At 43.7% G+C, this 19,272-nt stretch overlaps 1 protein-coding gene across 2 annotated transcripts in view; it reads right to left on the bottom strand.

The window, feature by feature from the left end:
- The window catches only part of LOC115471796 (cytochrome P450 4B1-like), a 165,914-nt gene that overhangs the window by 83,722 nt on the left and 62,920 nt on the right, over window positions 1-19,272 (bottom strand). Inside the window, exons 7-10 of one of the 2 annotated variants that reach the window (XM_030205629.1) lie at window positions 16,381-16,487; window positions 12,102-12,292; window positions 7,666-7,799; window positions 2,392-2,456 (exon numbers count right to left, since the gene is read on the bottom strand). In XM_030205629.1, the coding sequence (XP_030061489.1) occupies window positions 2,392-2,456; window positions 7,666-7,799; window positions 12,102-12,292; window positions 16,381-16,487 (497 nt within the window). The remainder of the gene's footprint in view (window positions 1-2,391; window positions 2,457-7,665; window positions 7,800-12,101; window positions 12,293-16,380; window positions 16,488-19,272) is intronic. The other variant, XM_030205630.1, reaches the window with a different exon arrangement.

Here is a 19,272-nt window from a genome sequence, read left to right as displayed (position 1 = left end):
ATCTGGCCCCTACAGACCAGGTAGATGCTCCAAATCAACTCGTTACCTGCATGACAGACAGCTGTCGGCAATGGTCACCTGTATGAAAGACACCTGTCCACAGACTCAGTGAATCAGTCAGACTCTAACCTCTACAAAATGGCCAAGAGCAAGGAGCTGTCTAAGGATGTCAGGGACAAGATCATACACCTGCACAAGGCTGGAATGGGCTACAAAACCATCAGTAAGACGCTGGGCGAGAAGGAGACAACTGTTGGTGCCATAGTAAGAAAATGGAAGAAGTACAAAATGACTGTCAATCGACAAAGATCTGGGGCTCCACGCAAAATCTCACCTCGTGGGGTATCCTTGATCATGAGGAAGGTTAGAAATCAGCCTACAACTACAAGGGGGGAACTTGTCAATGATCTCAAGGCAGCTGGGACCACTGTCACCACGAAAACCATTGGTAACACATTACGACATAACGGATTGCAATCCTGCAGTGCCCGCAAGGTCCCCCTGCTCCGGAAGGCACATGTGACGGCCCGTCTGAAGTTTGCCAGTGAACACCTGGATGATGCCGAGAGTGATTGGGAGAAGGTGCTGTGGTCAGATGAGACAAAAATTGAGCTCTTTGGCATGAACTCAACTCGCCGTGTTTGGAGGAAGAGAAATGCTGCCTATGACCCAAAGAACACCGTCCCCACTGTCAAGCATGGAGGTGGAAATGTTATGTTTTGGGGGTGTTTCTCTGCTAAGGGCACAGGACTACTTCACCGCATCAATGGGAGAATGGATGGGGCCATGTACCGTACAATTCTGAGTGACAACCTCCTTCCCTCCGCCAGGGCCTTAAAAATGGGTCGTGGCTGGGTCTTCCAGCACGACAATGACCCAAAACATACAGCCAAGGCAACAAAGGAGTGGCTCAGGAAGAAGCACATTAGGGTCATGGAGTGGCCTAGCCAGTCACCAGACCTTAATCCCATTGAAAACTTATGGAGGGAGCTGAAGCTGCGAGTTGCCAAGCGACAGCCCAGAACTCTTAATGATTTAGAGATGATCTGCAAAGAGGAGTGGACCAAAATTCCTCCTGACATGTGTGCAAACCTCATCATCAACTACAGAAGACGTCTGACCGCTGTGCTTGCCAACAAGGGTTTTGCCACCAAGTATTAGGTCTTGTTTGCCAGAGGGATTAAATACTTATTTCCCTCTGCAGAATGCAAATAAATTCATATACTTTCCACAATGTGATTTTCCGGATTTAATTTGTGATGTGCTATCTCTCACTGTTACCAATAACCTACCCTTCAATTATGGGCTGCTCATGTCTTTGTCAGTGGGCACACTTACAAAATCAGCAAGGGATCAAATACTTATTTCCACCACTGTATTGTACTACTGTGGTACCTGGGGCAACAGAGGGTTAAGTGACTTGTCCAGTGTCACATGGAGCTGCAGAGGGAATTGAACCTGGTTCTCCAGGATCTTAACCATCAGGCAGCAGCAGGAATTGAACCCAGTTCCCCAGATCCGCCAACCACTACACTATTAGGCCACTCCTCCGCTCTGGATTAAATGACTTGCCCAGTGTCACACGGAGCCGCAGAGGGAATTGAACCTGGTTCCCCAGGATCTTAACCCACTGCTGACCATCAGGCAGCAGCAGGAATTGAACCCAGTTTGCCTCTGCTTTGTTTTCTTTGCTTTTTGTTTGTTTGTTTAAACTTTATCTGGTTGGCAGGCCTGGGTCAAGGCACAATCTTTATGGGGGGGGGGGTCAATCTTTTGCCCTGGCTGGTACACTGAGACACCAGTGGGTGAGGGGGGGGGGACTAGCACCAAGGGGCTTGCTATCCCATTGGCAGGGCCCCTTGGGGCCTATGTCAACCTGCTCACAGAGTACAATCTGCAAGCAAGGGCTCAGAGAGGAGTGGTCAAGTAGAAGCAATGACCATCCAGGGAAAGTTCCATGAACCTATCCCTGGGAAACCACCAGGCCTCTGGGTTCAATCACCAGACCAGGCCTGGAGGTAGAAGACAGGGGAAAAATGTCAGCAGCACTAGTCCAACCTGCACTATCTGCTGGAGATAGAGAAATACTGATTAGCACCAGGCCGCATCTCCTCTTATCCAAGTGAATCTTGTCAGCATATAAGGCCTTAAGAATGTGCCTCTCCTATCCACAAGGAACCCAGAACAGAAAATGGAGCCCGCTCGTGCCCCACCTTGTAATTCTGAGAAATGGCCAAATACACAAGCCCTGGACCCTCCTGGTGAATAAATTCTTCATACAATGAATGTCTTGAAAAATTACCCCACCTCCTGCACTCGTAAATCTTATTGAACCAATTGTAAAAACCCAGAAATATCATCACAAGTATCTGTTTTAGAACAGAAAGGTACCTCTGGATCTTGCCACACACTGGGGTTTCTGTGAATAGCGTAAATGCTCAGCACAAACAAACAGCCTATGAGAAACAGCAGGATAGAGCATATTACAAGGGAATCCATGACACATTCTATGAAGTAAGCTAACATATCTAATTAGGGGGTCATTTACTAACAGCATTAGCACATGTTAACTGACACAGGACCCTTATGAAAAGAACTGTTAGAAAATTATCCCCTCAAACTCTTGGGTTCTCTTGCACAAATGGCCATGTGCTCAGGTTCTCTGAGGTTTGTCAACTTTCATAAATATTTTTAAAAAACAGCAATTTATCTCCCTTCCTCCAACTTCAGCAACCCCTCGATAACCAACAACCCCATTTCTTCTAATCCTCCCTGCAGGAACCAGTTCAAAATCTATGGTGGCTGTAACAACGTTGTGCTATAAAAGTGCATCGGCCCGAGCAGCCAGTCCAGCACGCTTCACTCCCAGCACTGGGGTGGCTCTGGCCCTCCTGCTTCTCTGCAGCAGGTAGGGTCTGGGAATGGACTGCGGGCTGACTTAAGTCCTCAGTCCAATTCACCTTTATATTGAAACATTATTACAGCCACTGCTGCATCTGAGCTTTAGACTGGCCCCCGCCTTACCAAGAACAGGTCCATGGGGCAGGGGGTGATCTTTTTCCATTCCAATCTGGATGCTGGCAGTCGGCAGAACTAGAACATACATTGACTGGTTAATGGAAACCAGCCAGGCCGGTTGGCAACCTTAGGATCTCTCTGAACAGACCTGCATTGCACTTTTACCAATCCTGTAGCTTAGCTACTATATGCAATTATTCACTGCAAAAACCGGCACTCCAGAAAACAAAGGAAAACCCTTCTGAACTCGCCAGCAATCACCACTGGAAAAGCCTCAAAGTTCTGATCCTTACAATAGGCTGAGTGCTGAGGTCTGATCAATCTTCGACTCCTCCCTCTCCTTTTCTGCGCACATCCAGCAGATAGCCAAGACCTGTCGCTTCTTCCTCTATAACATCAGTAAAATTCGCCCCTTCCTCTCTGAGCACACCACCCGAACTCTCATCCACTCTCTCATTACCTCTCGCCTTGACTACTGCAACCTACTCCTGACCGGCCTCCCACGTAGCCATCTACTCCCCCTTCAGTCCATCCAGAACTCTGCCGCACGTCTTATCTTCCGCTTTAACCGATATACTCATATCACCCCTCTCTTCAAGTCACTTCACTGGCTCCCAATCAGATACCGCATACAGTTCAAGCTTTTCTTACTCACCTACAAATGCACTCGATCTGCGGCCCCTCCGTACCTCTCTACCCTCATCTCCCCTTACGTCCCTACCCGTAACCTGCGCTCTCAAGGCAAATCCCTCCTTTCAGTACCCTTCTCCACCACCTCCAACTCCAGGCTCCGTCCCTTCTGTCTCGCCTCACCCCATGCCTGGAACAAACTCCCTGAGCCCATACGCCGTGCCCCCTCCCTACCCATCTTCAAATCAATGCTCAAAGCCCACCTCTTCAATGTCGCCTTCGGCACCTAATCACTACACCTCCTCTCAGAAAACTTATCTAACCCAACTTGACATTTCGTCCTTTAGATTGTAAGCTCTTCCGAGCAGGGACCGTCCTTATTGTTAATTTGTACAGCGCTGCGTAACCCTAGTAGCGCTCTAGAAATGTTAAGTAGTAGTAGTAGTAGTAGTAGACTGGAGCATTCCTGAAGGTTTTGTGGGATTCTTGGCAGGTTCTGATACTGTTCATTGAGCCAGCATAAGGTTTATCCCCAAAATGGGGTACCTGGAGCTTTTGGATTCACACGAATCTCTTCTCCATTCCACCAAGTTCCCTCCACCAGGAAAATCATCCAATAATATTAAAAGAAAAATATGCTGGGACAAGTCCACTTAAGACGAGATCCTTCAAGGTCTTTTCTCATAGGCGCAAAATGAGAAAATAAAGCTGTCACGGCCCATTTTACATAAAACATTGGGATCAGAATTAAAATGTCAGGTCAGGCCATGATCAATTCCAGTGGTATTTTACAAAAAGCCTCTGTCGAGCACAGAGCCTTCTGTAAAACAGGCATAAGGACCTGCAAGAGATGCATGGATATGGAACGGCAGGGCAGTCCAAGGGTGGAGCTTGGTTGGAGCTGGCACGTAACCGGTTAGTGGCGATATTCAGTCCACTAACCGGTTAGGCAAGCGGATGAAGTTAGGCCAGCAAAAAGGCTGAATATTTGTTTTCCTATGCCTGGAACAATCCTCCTCAACCCCTACGCCAAGCCCCCTCCCTACCCATCTTCAAATCTCTGCTTAAAGCTCACCTCTTCAATGCTGCTTTCGGCACCTAACCGTCCGTGAAATATAGTATGCCCTATTAGTCGGACTCTACACTTGTCTTTGACTGGACACTTGTCTCTAGATTGTACACCTGTCTTTTAGATTGTAAGCTCCTTGAGCAGGGACTGTCCTTCTATGTTTGAATTGTACAGCGCTGCGTAACCCTGGTAGCGCTTTAGAATGTTAAATAGTAGTAGTAGTAATATCAGTTGGCACCTGGTTAACTTCCGTATGACCGCAGATACCCAGATATTCAATGAGGGATCCTGGACATGGCCTGGCATTGAATATCTGTGGTTAATTCAGTCTGTGGCTGTCAGTGGCATAAAAACGTCTGACTGCCACTGGTTGAATAGCTACCCCTAGTTTACGCGGGCGTAAATGTCCTCGGCTTCAACCTAGCTGCGATTTCTGCCAAGTTATCCCTAGTATTTGATAAAGACACATAGGGACCGATATTCAGCCGGCAGTGGGCAGTGTGGTTATAGCCCGCTGCCATGTCATATCCAGGCATTGAATTTCCAGTTTCATTTTTGGCCACCAGAACTTAACCGGTTAAGCTGATATTCAGCGCTAACCGGTTAAGTTCCTCAAGATTAACGATAGGACTGCTATTTATTGTGGTCCCATTTAACCGCTAAACCCAGCGCTGAATATTGGGGCTTTAATCTTCCGGTGAATGTTCGCAATTAGTCGGTTAAACGCTATTTAAGCGGCCAGCAGCCACTACTTACTGGTTAAATAGTGCTGAATTTCGGGTGGGAGGGGGGAAATTTTTTGCTAAAATATTCTTGAAATAGGTGTCTTCTTGTTCTCTTAACCTAAGTGATGTGTTATATAATCTAATCTTAATTACCTAATCTTAATTTTTCCTGTTTTCAGCAAAATCCATGGACCTTATTATCTTGTATTACCCTGTACTATCTTTTGTTATCTCTGTTGTTTTATATGATACCTATATGCTTAATAACCTACTATTACATTGTTCATTTATACTTTCTGAACTGTAGCCTATTCTACAGTTATGTGTAAGCCACATTGAGCCTACACCTAGTGGGAAAATGTGGTGTATAAATGTATTAAATAAATAAATAAATAAATATAATTATCAGATCAATGAGAGCGAGAGTAAGCAGTGCTCTCCAAGTTTGTAAAATTAGCCCATGATTAATGTTGACCGCATGTCCCTGAAGCAACAAGCAAACGGCAGGGGCAGACTGAGGGTGGTCTGGGCCCCTGGGCACTGAGGGTGGTCTGGGCCCCCCGCCCGGTTGATGCCCGACACCCCCTCTGCTGCCCCGGCTGCCGCAGCTGACGCCCCTACTGCCCTGGTCGTACCTGAGGGGTCCTGGTATTCTGGTGGCCTCTGTAGGGGGGGGGGGCATGTTCTTTTCTGCCTGCTGTGCTGCCGCTATTCCCCCGCCTCCCTGCAGCGCCATGTTTTTAAAAAGGCAGCCGAGACTTCCCATGATAGTCTCACTGGGTCTCAACAGTCTCACAAGACCGCCATTTTAAGAATACGGTGGTGCCGGGCAGGGGGAATAGTGGCAGGCCGGGCAGGAAAGTACATGTGTCCTTCTCCCCCTGCCTCTGCTGAGGCCACTAGATCACCAGCGGTGCGCTGCGAATCCAGGCAGAGCCTCTGGTCCCCCTAGAGCCACATGGCGCTAACTGGGCAGTAATCGGCAGTGTACGCTCCCTGACGATTACTGCCCGGGTAATGCGTGAGACCTTACTGCTAAGTCAATGGGTGGCGGTAAGGTCTCAGACCCATAATGGACGCAAGCAAATTTTCAGCCCCCCAAAAACAAAAAGGTCTTTTTTGCAGGGGGCTGAAAAATGGACCTGCGCACGTCCAAAACATGCGCCTACAGGCCATTTTTCGGCGCGCCTTAGTAAAAGGAAGTAAAAGGACCCCAAAGCCAGTTATGTTCAAACCAGTCAAAAATACACCGGATATTCAATGCCGGTCATCGAAAATGGCCCAGCATTGAACATCCGGGCGTAGCACCAACCACGGGAGTTAGCCAGTTTAACCCCCTCAGTCTGAATATCGACCCCAAGGAGCTCAGGTGTTTCTAAATAGACTCACTGCCAAAACTAGTTACTACAATTGTCCATATTCTCTTCCAGTACAAAAATGAGTATCACAGCTCCATTCCTGCAACTAAATCTGAAATTATTTCTGCACTGATCTGCACTATTATGGTCTGTGCTAGTTCAATATTAGTTAAGCTGATTAGGTGAAAAGTTACTATAACCTGCAGTTAGGGCTCTGCCATAGAGGGGAAGATGAACTGGGACAACTGCCTAAAATGACCAATTTTCCTTCCAACAATTATCTATCCAAGGGAAGTCCCTGTCCTGTTCCTCATGGACCTCAACAACCAGTCCAAGACCAACTGAAGGGAAGGGAGATGGGACTTGATATACTGCCCTTCTGTGGTTACAATCAAAGTGGTTTACATATTATATACAGGTACTTATTTTGTACCTGATGGAGGGTGAAGTGACTTACCCAGAGTCACAAGGAGCTGCATTGGGAATCAAACCCAGGTACCCAGGATCAAGGGCGTAGCAATTTTGATTTTGCCGCACATCCATTTTCATGATAATAAAATAAAATAAAAATTATTTTTCAGATGCGCGTAGCAGTCGCGCACCAAAAATAAAATTACCGCAAGAGCCACGAGGTAGTCGGGCGGTAAGTCCATTTTGGCATGTATTGGGCGCGTGTAGGCGCCTACACGGCTTAGGAAAAGGGGCCCTTACTGTTTTGCTTTGACTGCTTCTGCTCTTTGTTGTCCCCCCTTCTACACCCTCAAGAAGCCGTTGCCCTAGGTGACTGCCTAGTCTTTCCTAATGATTAGGCTGGCCCTGGCTCTTCGCATTATCTGCCATACATAAGACTTCATAGAAAACTGACCTTCAGGCAGGGAGCGTCCATCAAAGAAAGTGATAGGTTTGGTGAGCTGCCGGAACACTTCAGGGACTGGCGGGTACATGCGCATACTTTCCTTAATGCACATTGTGGTATAATTCATCTTCCCAAGGTCATCCCTAAAAATAAGCATAAGTGTTATGAGATACTACTACTTATCATTTCTATAGTGCTACTAGACATATGCAGCGCTGTACACTTGAACATGAAGAGACAGTCCCTGCTCAACAGAGATTACTCATTACAGAAATGGTTCACTCTATTTTAATTACTGTCCACTTTTCCAATTTAAGTTCAAGGCAGATTAATGCACAAATATCGATATATAAAAGGTAATTCAATTCAAATTTGGTCTTATATACCGCTAGTATCCCCATTTTAGGGTTCAGTGTGGCTTACAGACAGTTAAGGCACAGTAGTTGGTGCAGGCATGGGAAAATCAGATAGAGGGCTGAGAGAGAAGATAAAGGCATGGGTTAGGTTAGGTAGGAAACTTCATAGAGTGTTGCGGTGATGGGAGGTTAGGGGGGAATTTTGGGGGACAGGAATGTTTTTAGCTTTTTCCTAAAGCTAAGATTGCCATCAGAACAGACAAAGTCTATTGGTAGGAGGCTCCAAAATGAGGTTCCAGCCACTGGGAACAGCGAGTCGGTCTTCTAGGAAGAGTGAATAGAAGCAGTCGATCTCTCAGTCGCTTGGAATTCTATAACCGGGCACCAAATGTTAGGTGCCGTATTTCTGCAGGTAGTAAAACTATCAGTGTTGCATTGTAACTAAGTTACTATAAATAGTTACTGTACTTAAGTAAATGTTTTGTTACTTTTACTTGTTAAGAAGTACAGGAGAGCATTTGTAACTTTTACTGGAGTAATAATTTTGCCAATTTTTGCTACTTTTACTCAGTTACATATGACGCTTACGGTTAAGAGTAAAAGTGGAAGGGAGATATAAATTGACAATTCCACAGTACACCAAATGAAACAGCAAAACCGGGAACGGGATTTTGCTATTGCAAACCTCGTTATGTTAACAGTGGATCATCTCATCTTAAATTTTACTGTTCAGCGAATATAGCCTATGAGAACAGTGCAGTTGCCTGTATTGTTGAACTGGTTACTGGTCTCCAGCCAAACAGAACAGTGATGAGTTGGGTCACTTTAAAGTGGAGATGAAGCTGAAGTTTTTAGCAGTTCTTGGTGAACAGACATATGTCTCTACCACAATAGTCTACTGGTCATCCCATGGAACATTTTACATTGAAAAAGCTAGAAGAATGGTCTAAGGTTTGGCAATTGAAATTCAATGCGAAGAAATGCAAAGTGATGCACTTAGGGAGTAGAAATCCAAGAGAGGCGTATGTGTTAGGCGGTGAGAGTCTGCTAGGTACGGATGGGGAGAGGGATCTTGGGGTCATAGTATCTGAGGATCTGAAGGCGATGAAACAGTGTGACAAGGTGGTGGCCGTAGCTAGAAGGTTACTAGGCTGTATAGAGAGAGGTGTGACCAGCAGAAGAAAGGGAGTGTTGATGCCCCTGTATAAGTCGTTGGTGAGGCCCCACCTGGAGTATTGTATTCAGTTTTGGAGGCCGTATCTTGCTAAGGATGTAAAAAGAATTGAAGCGGTGCAAAGAAAAGCTACAAGGATGGTATGGGATTTGCGTTACAAGACGTATGAGGAGAGACTTGCGGACCTGAACATGTATACCCTGGAGGAAAGAAGAAACAGGGGTGATATGATACAGACGTTCAAATATTTGAAAGGTATTAATCCGCAAACAAACCTTTTCCGAAGATGGGAAGGCGGTAGAACGAGAGGGCATGAAATGAGATTGAAGGGGGGCAGACTCAAGAAGAATGTCAGGAAGTATTTTTTCACGGAGAGAGTGGTGGATGCTTGGAATGCCCTCCCGTGGGAGGTGGTGGAGATGAAAACGGTAACGGAAATTCAAACATGCATGGGATAAACATAAAGGAATCCTGTGCAGAAGGAAGGGATCCTCAGGAGCTTAGCCTAGAATGAGTGGCAGAGCTGGTGGTTGGGAGGCGGGGCTAGTGCTGGGCAGACTTATACGGTCTGTGCCGGGGCTGGTGGTTGGGCGGCGGGGATAGTGTTGGGCAGACTTATACGAATTTATCTTCTTGGGCAGACTGGATGGGCCGTGCAGGTCTTTTTCTGCCGTCATCATCATCATCATCTACATTTTACATTGGGTGACTGTCCATTGGATTGATAGAGTCTATAGAGAAGAAGGTCTACTTGTCTGTCTGGCTTTAAGACTGAAGGGTTCCACACATTTGATGTTCCCGCATCAGTTCTCAAAGATATTCAAACAGTTTGCCATCAGACGAAAAATTGTTAGAACAACAGACAATGATTGCAACTTTGCGACTGTCTTGTTTGTAAATGGACAGCATAACGATGATAATGAAGGTGAAGATGGAAGTGATGAACTAGATAGCTAAGGGGGGATATGATTGAGGTCTACAAAATCCTGAGTGGAGTAGAACGGGTGAAAGTGAATCAATTTTTCATTCTTTCAAAAAGTACAAAGACCTGGGGACACTCAATGAAATTACATGGAAATACTTCAAATAGGAGGAAATATTTGCACTCAAAGAATAGTTAAGCTCTGGAACTCATTGCCAGAGGATGTGGTAACATGTCTGTGTGGCCAGTCTACTAAGAATACTGGCTCCTTCTACATCCCAATAATTTGATTTTGTACGTTTTTCCTTGGACATTTTTTTTAAATGGTCACAAACAAAAACACACGGAGCAAAAAATGTTTAGGAAATGGCCATTTTCAAAACAAAAGGAAACATTTTTATGGTTCAAAATGGCTTTATGTTCACCACTTGATTTTAGGCCATTTTCAGAAAAAAAGTCCAAAATCAGATTTAAACATAAAATCAAAAATGTCCCTTTATATATTGCAAGTAATATGCACACTTGGATATGTTGGTTATTCTGATTTATGTTGGTGTCTTGCATGGCTCTTAATATGATTTAAAATTGTTGTTACGTTTGTTTTAAATAAGATTTTCAATTTGTTTGAATGTTTGTTTTATAATACTTTCTTGAATGTATGATTTAATTGTTTTAGTTTACAGTTTTGCCTTTGATGCATCCTTCTGGGCAAAACGTGGCCATGTCAGGCATAGCATTCCATTGGTGAATTTAAAGTTGCTATATTTCCATATTTGGTGGTCTTCTGTTTGTTTTGCTATATTCCTAGTAGGGTCAGTAGAGGTCTCTGTTGAACTGTTCTAGCAGGCAGAACATACATGTTCTCTACACCAAGGATCAGAATTGCTCACCCCTAATATTGAGACTACTGGGATATTTTACAAGTTTCTCACTCTCTTTTTCTCTGAGATGATAGAGGAGGATCTGATCCTTCAGAGGAGCATAGATTTTTCTTCTTCCTTAATGCTAAGATTGAGAAACTACACAACATGAGAGATCTACCATGTAACCCCATTGGGAATGCAAAGATGCTGTTATCATTGCTAATGCAGACAGATTAAACCTGCTACTTAAAGTGGAACCCTACTACTACTACTAATCATTTCTATAGCGCTACTAGACGTACACAGCGCTGTATACTTGAACATGAAGAGACAGTCCCTGATCGACAGAGCTTACAATCTAATTAGGACAGACAAACAGGACAAACAAGAGATAAGGGAATATTAAAGTGAGGTTGATAAAATAAGGGTTCTGAACAAGTGAACAAGGGTTAGGAGTTAAAAGCAGCATCTAAAAAGGTGGGCTTTTAGCTTAGATTTGAAGACGGTCAGAGACAGAGCTTGATGTACTGGCTCAGGAAGTCTATTCCAGGCATATGGTGCAGCAAGATAAAAGGAACGAAGTCTGGAGTTAGCAGTGGAGGACAAGGGTGCAGATAAGAGAGATTTACCCAGTGAATGGAGTTCCCGGGGAGGAATGTAGGGAGAGATGAGAGTGGAGAGGTACTGAGGAGCTGCAGAGTGAATGCACTTATAGGTCAATAAGAGAAGTTTGAACTGTATGCGGAAACGGATAGGAAGCCAGTGAAGTGACTTGAGGAGAGGGCTAATATGAGCATAACGACCCTGGCGGAATATTAGTCGTGCAGCAGAATTTTGAACAGATTGAAGAGGAGAGAGATGGCTAAGTGGGAGACCTGTGAGAAGCAAGTTGCAATAGTCTAAGCGAGAGGTGATAAGAGCGTGGATGAGGGTTCTGGTAGTGTGCTCAGAAAGGAAAGGGCTTTTTTTGCTGATATTATAGAGAAAGAAACGACAGATTTTAGCAGTCGAATATGTGCAGAGAAGGAGAGGGAGGAGTCGAAGATGACCCCAAGGTTACGAGCTGATGAGACACACAAGGAAACACAAATTAAAACAACTGCTACGCTGTTGAATGAAGAGGCTGTCACCATTCCACCGTGTCACGATCTCCCAGAATCTCTTGGATTTCCTCCCTGCATTTTTCCTGGTGCTCTGGGTACTTGGCCATGCAGTACAAGATCCAGGAGATGCCACTGGCTGTGGTATCGTGACCTCCAAACATGAAGGTGTCCACCTCAGCACGGAGATCCTTGTCGGAGAGGCCTTTTCCATTCTCATCCTAAACATGAAACCTCAGAATTAGCAAAAGGTCCACTTCTAACTGATTTTTATATTTCTGCAGTAAAACAACACTTTAATTACAATAACTTCTATGCACAAAACTTTATCAAGTGCTTGTAAGTATGTGACTTTCTGTGTTCATTCTTTAATGTGTTACAATGAAAGTGTGAGAGCTTGAGGGGTTCAGTGCACATTTTACTCAGCATCAGGGTAGGATATCGTAAGGTCATTGAGTAGTACATATGTTTTGCATACCTCAGTGTCTTTAAAACAAACAGACGAGGTTAGAAAAGGCAAAGGACGTAGGCCTGGCAATACTGGAAACAAATGGGTCAATATTCACTTGGCACAGCGAGTGTTTAATGACAACTGCAGCAAAGAAATATATCTGGAGAGACAGTACCACTACCTGGAGAGTGGCTGGCACTGAACATCCAGATTTTCATTTATTTATTATTACATTTATAGCCCATATTTTCCCACCTGTTTGCAGGCTCAATGTGGCTTACAAAGTATTGTAATGGCGTTTGCCGTTTTCAGTTGATAATAAATACAAGATTGCGTTGTGGTCAGAAGAGGTAGAAGTGAATCAGAGGTTAGGGGTCGAGGGGAAGGAGGATAGTAAATTGTCCAGTACGATCATTGATTATGTTGTGTTCCTGGGTGTGGGGGTTTATGTTGGATCGGTGGGATATGCTTTTTTGAAGAGGTGGGTTTTTAATAATTTCCTGAAGTTTAGGTGGCCATGTATTGTTTTCACTGCATACGGGAGTCCATTCCATAGTTGTGCGCTCATGTAGGAGAAGCTAGATGCATAAGTTGTTTTGTATTTTAGCCTTTTGCAGTTTGGGAAATTTAGGTTTAGGTATGATCGTGCTGATCCGAGTTTGTTTCTAGTTGGTAGATCTATGAGGTCTGTCGTGTATCCTGGGACTACACCGTAGATGATTTTGTGGACCAATGTGCAGATCTTGAAGATGATTCGTTCTTTGATTGGGAGCCAATGCAGCTTTTCTCGAAGGGGTTTACCGCTTTCGAATCGTGTTTTACCATATATCAGTCTGGCTAAGATAAGAGGGTCAGCACCAGAATCTGTAGTGGTAATAAATATTCTGCTATCTCAGGGGTCCTTTTACAAAGGCACGCTGGAAAATGGCCTGCAGTAGTGTAGGTGTGGGTTTTGGGCACGCGCAGAATCATTTTTCAGCGCACCTGCAAAAAATGCCTCGCGTCCATTTTGGGTCTGAGAGAGACCTTACCTCCAGCCATAGACCTAGCGGTAAAGTATTTGGGTGGTAATGACCTGCGCGCGTCCGCTACACGCATCCGAAAATAAAAACTATTTTTCAGACGCGTGTAGCGGATGTGCGCCAAACTTGAAATTACCGCAAGGGCCACGCAGTAACTGGGCGGTAACTCCAATTTGAAGCGCTTTGGGCACGCGCAGGCGCCTACGTGGCTTAATAAAAGGGGCCCTCAATAACTTAGGATCGCCTTTTATCTGACCTATATTCTCTGGAGACAGTAAAACAAAAGATCTGTTATATTACGTTGAAAGAAAGTTGACTTAAAAGAGATGTCAAGATCCTGGCTGTTAAAATGCCAGGTATTCTTCAGTGGAAAAAAATGCTCTGCAATGCAAACAACGTCTAACTGATAAACCGGTGATGTAATAAATGCTGTTAATCGTTTATTCATTTACTAGACCGTCACTTATTACAAAAGTAAAACAGAACGGTTTACAATATAAAATAACATAAAATAACACTAAAGCAGTAGATAAACATACTCTGAAATCCATTTGTGATAGGAAAGCACTACAAAAAGTCAACACACGTAAAGATTTCACAAACTATGGGGTTTTTTTTTTCCTGTTTGTTTTACTTTTCCTTTATTTTGGTTTTAGGTGATTATTTCAAGTGACTCTCGAAAGAGATGTGTTTTTAAAGCTTTACGAAAATGAGTATAAGAGTCCTCAAGTCTGAGTTCTTTAGGAAGACAGTTCCAAAGAGACAGAGCTAGAAAAAAAAAATGCCAATGTTCGTGTTGATTCCCATCTAGCTTCGGATGGAGATGGAATTACAAGTCTATTGTCTGTTAATGACCGCAGTGTCCGAGTTGGTGTATAGGGGATACATTGTTTACATTGCGGAGCGTTTTTTTTCCACTCAAGAATACCCGGCATTTTAACAGCCAGGATCTTGACATCTCTTTTAAGTCAAGTTTCTTTCAACACAATATAATAGATCTTTTGTTTTGCTGTATCCAGAGAATATAGGTAACATATTGGTTTGACCCTTGAGGCAGGCCTTTTGTGCCGAAACACGGCCATGTCGGGTCGGTTTTATGCTTTTTACAATAAAAACTTTTATATTTTTATATCCTCTCTAAGTCAGCCTCACTCATTTGTTTTGCTGTTTACATTTGCGTGAGGCACTTTTCCTCCTTTTTTCTTCCCTATATTCTCTGGATAACAGACTAAATATTTCTACTATCAGGATCACCCTGGCTCCGCCCACACTCTGCCCTGGCACTGGCTGCAATATGCAGAGTCAGTCCGAAAAGATATTCAAGGTACTATCCCACAGATTTTCTATAGCTCGTCCAAAGTTGAGCACCCCAATTTGGGCATGGATCGGAAATCCGCATACAAACTAATAAGTTAATGAACCATTATCAATCAATAATTGCTATTAATTGGCACTTCAATAGGATTTGTGTGTGGATTGGATCTGCATTCAACTAGCTACCAGACCAAATAGCAAATTGCTTTCCTGTACTGACTTCATTTAATTGAGAATTTACAAACCACTTTTCCAAAGACCGAATGTGGATTACAGGGCATCAAAGTACACAATATAATCACAGAAACAGTGTATATCTCATAACACTAAATAATAAAATCCCAGTCCTAAGAAAATATACACATTTAGATAAACACAGATAACAACAAAGCCACAAATCTGGCCCAGGGCAGGAGACAAACAGGGGCATAGTCGAACGGGGCGCCCACGTTTTCCTGAGGACGTCCTCAAAGGACGTCCCCGCGAAGGGGCGGGGAAACCTGTATTATCGAAACAAGATGGGCGTCCATCTTTCGTTTCAATAATATGGTCCGGGATGCCCAAATCTCAACATTTAGGTCAACCTTAGAGATGGTCATCCTTAGAGATGGTCGTCCTCGGTTTTCGGCGATAATGGAAACCGAGGACGCCCATCTCAGAAACGACCAAATCCAAGCCATTTGGTCGTTGGAAGAGCCAGCATTCGTAGTGCACTGGTCCCCCTCACATGCCAGGACACCAACCGGGCACCCTAGGGGGCACTGCAGTGGACTTCAGAAATTGCTCCCAGGTGCATAGCTCCCTTACCTTGTGTGCTGAGCCCCCCAAAACCCACTCCCCACAACTGTACACCACTACCATAGCCCTAAGGGGTGAAGGGGGCACCAACATGTGGGTACAGTGGGTTTCTGGTGGGTTTTGAAGGGCTCACATTTACCACCACAAGTGTAACAGGTAGGGGGGGATGGGCCTGGGTCCGCCTGCCTGAAGTGCACTGCACCCACTAAAACTGCTTTAGGGACCTGCATACTGCTGTCAGGGAGCTGGGTATGACATTTGAGGCTGGCATAGAGGCTGGCAAAAAAATATTTAAAACGTTTTTTTTAGGGTGGGAGGGGGTTAGTGACCACTGGGGGAGTAAGGGGAGGTCATCCCCGATTCCCTCCGGTGGTCATCTGGTCAGTTCGGGCACCTTTTTGAGGCTTGGTCGTAAGAAAAAATGGACCAAGTAAAGTCACCCAAGTGCTCGTCAGGGACGCCCTTCTTTTTTCCATTATCGGTCAAGGACGCCCATGTGTTAGGCATGCCCCAGTCCCGCCTTCGCTGTGCTTCAGACACACCCCTGTGAGCTTTGGTCGACCTCGTGACAGAAAGCACTTGAGGACGCCCAAAATCGGCTTTCCATTATGCCGATTTGGTCGACCCTGGGAGAAGGACGCCCATCTTCCGATTTGTGTCGAAAGATGGGCGCCCTTCTCTTTCAAAAATAAGCCTGAAAGCTGCAAGGGCTTCCGACAAGTACCTTGGCACAGAGGAGAATGTCCAGAAAATCCAAATGTCTCTTCTGCTGAATCTTTTCCAGTTCATTTTCATTCGCAAGGGCAGCTTTCCTCTGCTTTATCACTTTATCTGTGCAAGAAAATGAGAAACATTTTCTTCTTCATGAGTCCAGTGCTCATCGCTTAAGTGATTTCTTATTAATAGCTGGAACTTATATGGCAAAAGTCATCCATAGATGAAATCATATGGCCAAAGTTATCAATTTTAGAGTGGGACATAGAGAGAGCAGTGAAATTTGGCCACTCACCACATAACAGAGATTTAGTACATTGAGACCCCCCACAGCTAAGGCACCTGCACGATAAGGATCAAACGATATGTGGGCTCCAGTCCAGTCAGTGCCTGCCCTCCAGCCCCACTTACTGCCACAAATGATAAAGGAGGGGATGCCATTTTTAAAAAAACAATATGGAAGCACCAAATACTCACAGCTAGCAGCAGAGTTCACACACAGAGAATGACTCTACCTCTCTCAGTAGCTTACAGAATGCAGCTGTAGAGGATGAATTTAACTTCCTGTTAAAGGTCAGAGTTCACTCTCAAACTCTCCTTAAAACAGGTTCAAAAAAGGTTTTAAATGCCGCAAAGCTTAACAGATCAGCTAAACCAACTTAAAAATGTCAACTGATCATAAAAATCATCAAAAATGAACATACTTGAATACGTACTTAATTAATGAGGTCACCATGATGAAAATTTATCATTTAAAAAAACGCTTATAAAATTCAGAAATACTAATTCCCCCAATCTGGAAACACTAAGGGCCCTGTTTACTAAGGCACATTAAAAATGCTAACGTGACTTAGTAAACAGGACCCTTAGTGTAGGCGCTAACCATGTAGGCACATATAGGGATATTGTAGGCATGTACACGGTTAACACGTGTACATGGTTAACGTTCATTAAAGACGCTAATGCACCTATAATGCTGCTTAGTAAACAGGGCCCTAAGAATTCTTAAAATAAACCTTCTATTTCAGAATAGCTGAAAATAGATTTTAAAACTATGCTTTCCAGGCGTCCATTTTGTTTACAATCCAATTACACTTATGTCATCAAAACGACACTAGAAAACACTAAAAATCAATAAAACAGAATGAATAACAATCACAATTAAAAGATGGACAAGCAGCAACATTAGTAAGTGACAAAAAAATATCTTGAACTATTAATAATTAGGAATACAAAATTGACACATAAATAAAATGACAAAATATTAATACATAAATATTATAAAATTAAATTCACCATTGACATACAATAAAGTGGATAAACGCATACATTAACAGCTCTGTTTTAAATATGTATGTTAAATTTAATTTTGAGGAAGGATGTTATTTTATTTTTTAAATGTATGTTTTATATGTTTTGTTATACAGTTGTAAACCCCTGACGCAGCCTCTAGAGAGGCAAAACGTGGCAAGAATTAAAACCTTTTTGACCACTGAAGAAGTGTGTTCTGATTTGTGGACTGTGTTGTTTTATCTACAGAATTTGGGTTTCCTCTTCTGGATTTCTGTGAAGTCACTAAGGAAATCTACTGTAGCAGCATTTAATTTTTGAAAGGGCGACTATGACAAAATGAGGGAAATGGTTAAAAAGAATCAAAGGGTTGGCCAAAGAGGTAAGGACTTTAAGGGACCCTTTTACCAAGCCGTGTAAGCGTCTATGCGCACCCAACGCACGCCAAAATGGAGTTACCACCTGGCTACCACGTGGCTCTTGTGGTAATTTCATTTTTGGCGTGCGTACAATACGTGTGTCCAAAAAATAATTTTTATTTTCTACCACACGTCCGCTATGCACGCCAAGTGGCATTTGACACACGTAGGTCATTACCGCCCAGTTACCGCATGAGACTTTACCACTAGGTCAATGGCTGGCAGTAAGGTCTCAGACTCAAAATGGACATGCAGCAATTTTCATTTTGCTGCACATCCATTTTCGGCAAAAATTTAAAAAGGCATTTTTTGTAGGTGCGCTGAAAAATAATTCTTTGAGCGCCCAAAACACATGTTTACACTACTGCAGGCCATTTTTCAGCGCACCTTAGTAAAAGGACCCCTAAAGCAGGCGTGGACATTGTTTAAAAATGCCATCATAGAAGCCAAGACCAGATGTATTCCACATATTAACAAAAGTGGAAAGAAGAGACAATGACAGCCATCATGGTTAAAAGGTGAAGTTAAAGAGGCTATTAGCGCCAAAAGAGCATCCTTCAAGGAATGGAAAAAGGATCCGAATGAAGAAAATAAGAAGCAGCATAAGTACTGTCAAGCTAGAGACAAAAACTCAAAGTAACACCTTTTTTTAGGTACATTAGAAGCAGAAAGCCTGTGAGGAAATCTTTGGGACCATTGTATCATGAAGGAGCAAAAGGGGCACTCGGGGAGAACAAGACCATAGTGGATAGATTGAAAGGATCCTTTGTGGTTTTTACAGAAGAAGATGTATCTGTACCAGAAATAGTTTTTAAAGGTGACGATGTGGAGGAACTGAAAGAAATCTTGGTGAACCTGGAAGACATACTGAGCCAAATCGATAAGTTAAAGAGTGATAAATCACCTGGACTGGATGGTATACACCCCAGGGTACTGAAAGAACTCAAACATGAAATTTCTGATCTGCTTTTAGTGATCTGTAACCTGTTGTTAAAATCATCCTTAGTACCTGAAGATTGGAGAGTGGACAATGTAATGCCGATTTTTAAAAAGAGTTCCGGGGTGATCCGGGAAATTACAGACCAGTAAGCCTGACTTCAGTGACGTGCAAAATAGTGGAAACTATTTTAAAGAATAAAATTATGGAACATATAGTCAAACGGGTTAATGGAAGAGTCAGCAAGGGTTCAACC

Source organism: Microcaecilia unicolor, chromosome 6 (assembly GCF_901765095.1).
Source record: "Microcaecilia unicolor chromosome 6, aMicUni1.1, whole genome shotgun sequence".
NCBI classification, from domain to species: Eukaryota; Metazoa; Chordata; class Amphibia; order Gymnophiona; family Siphonopidae; genus Microcaecilia; species Microcaecilia unicolor.
The sequence above is the reverse complement of the archived record's forward strand: the minus strand, read 5'-3'. Positions and strand labels throughout refer to the sequence as shown.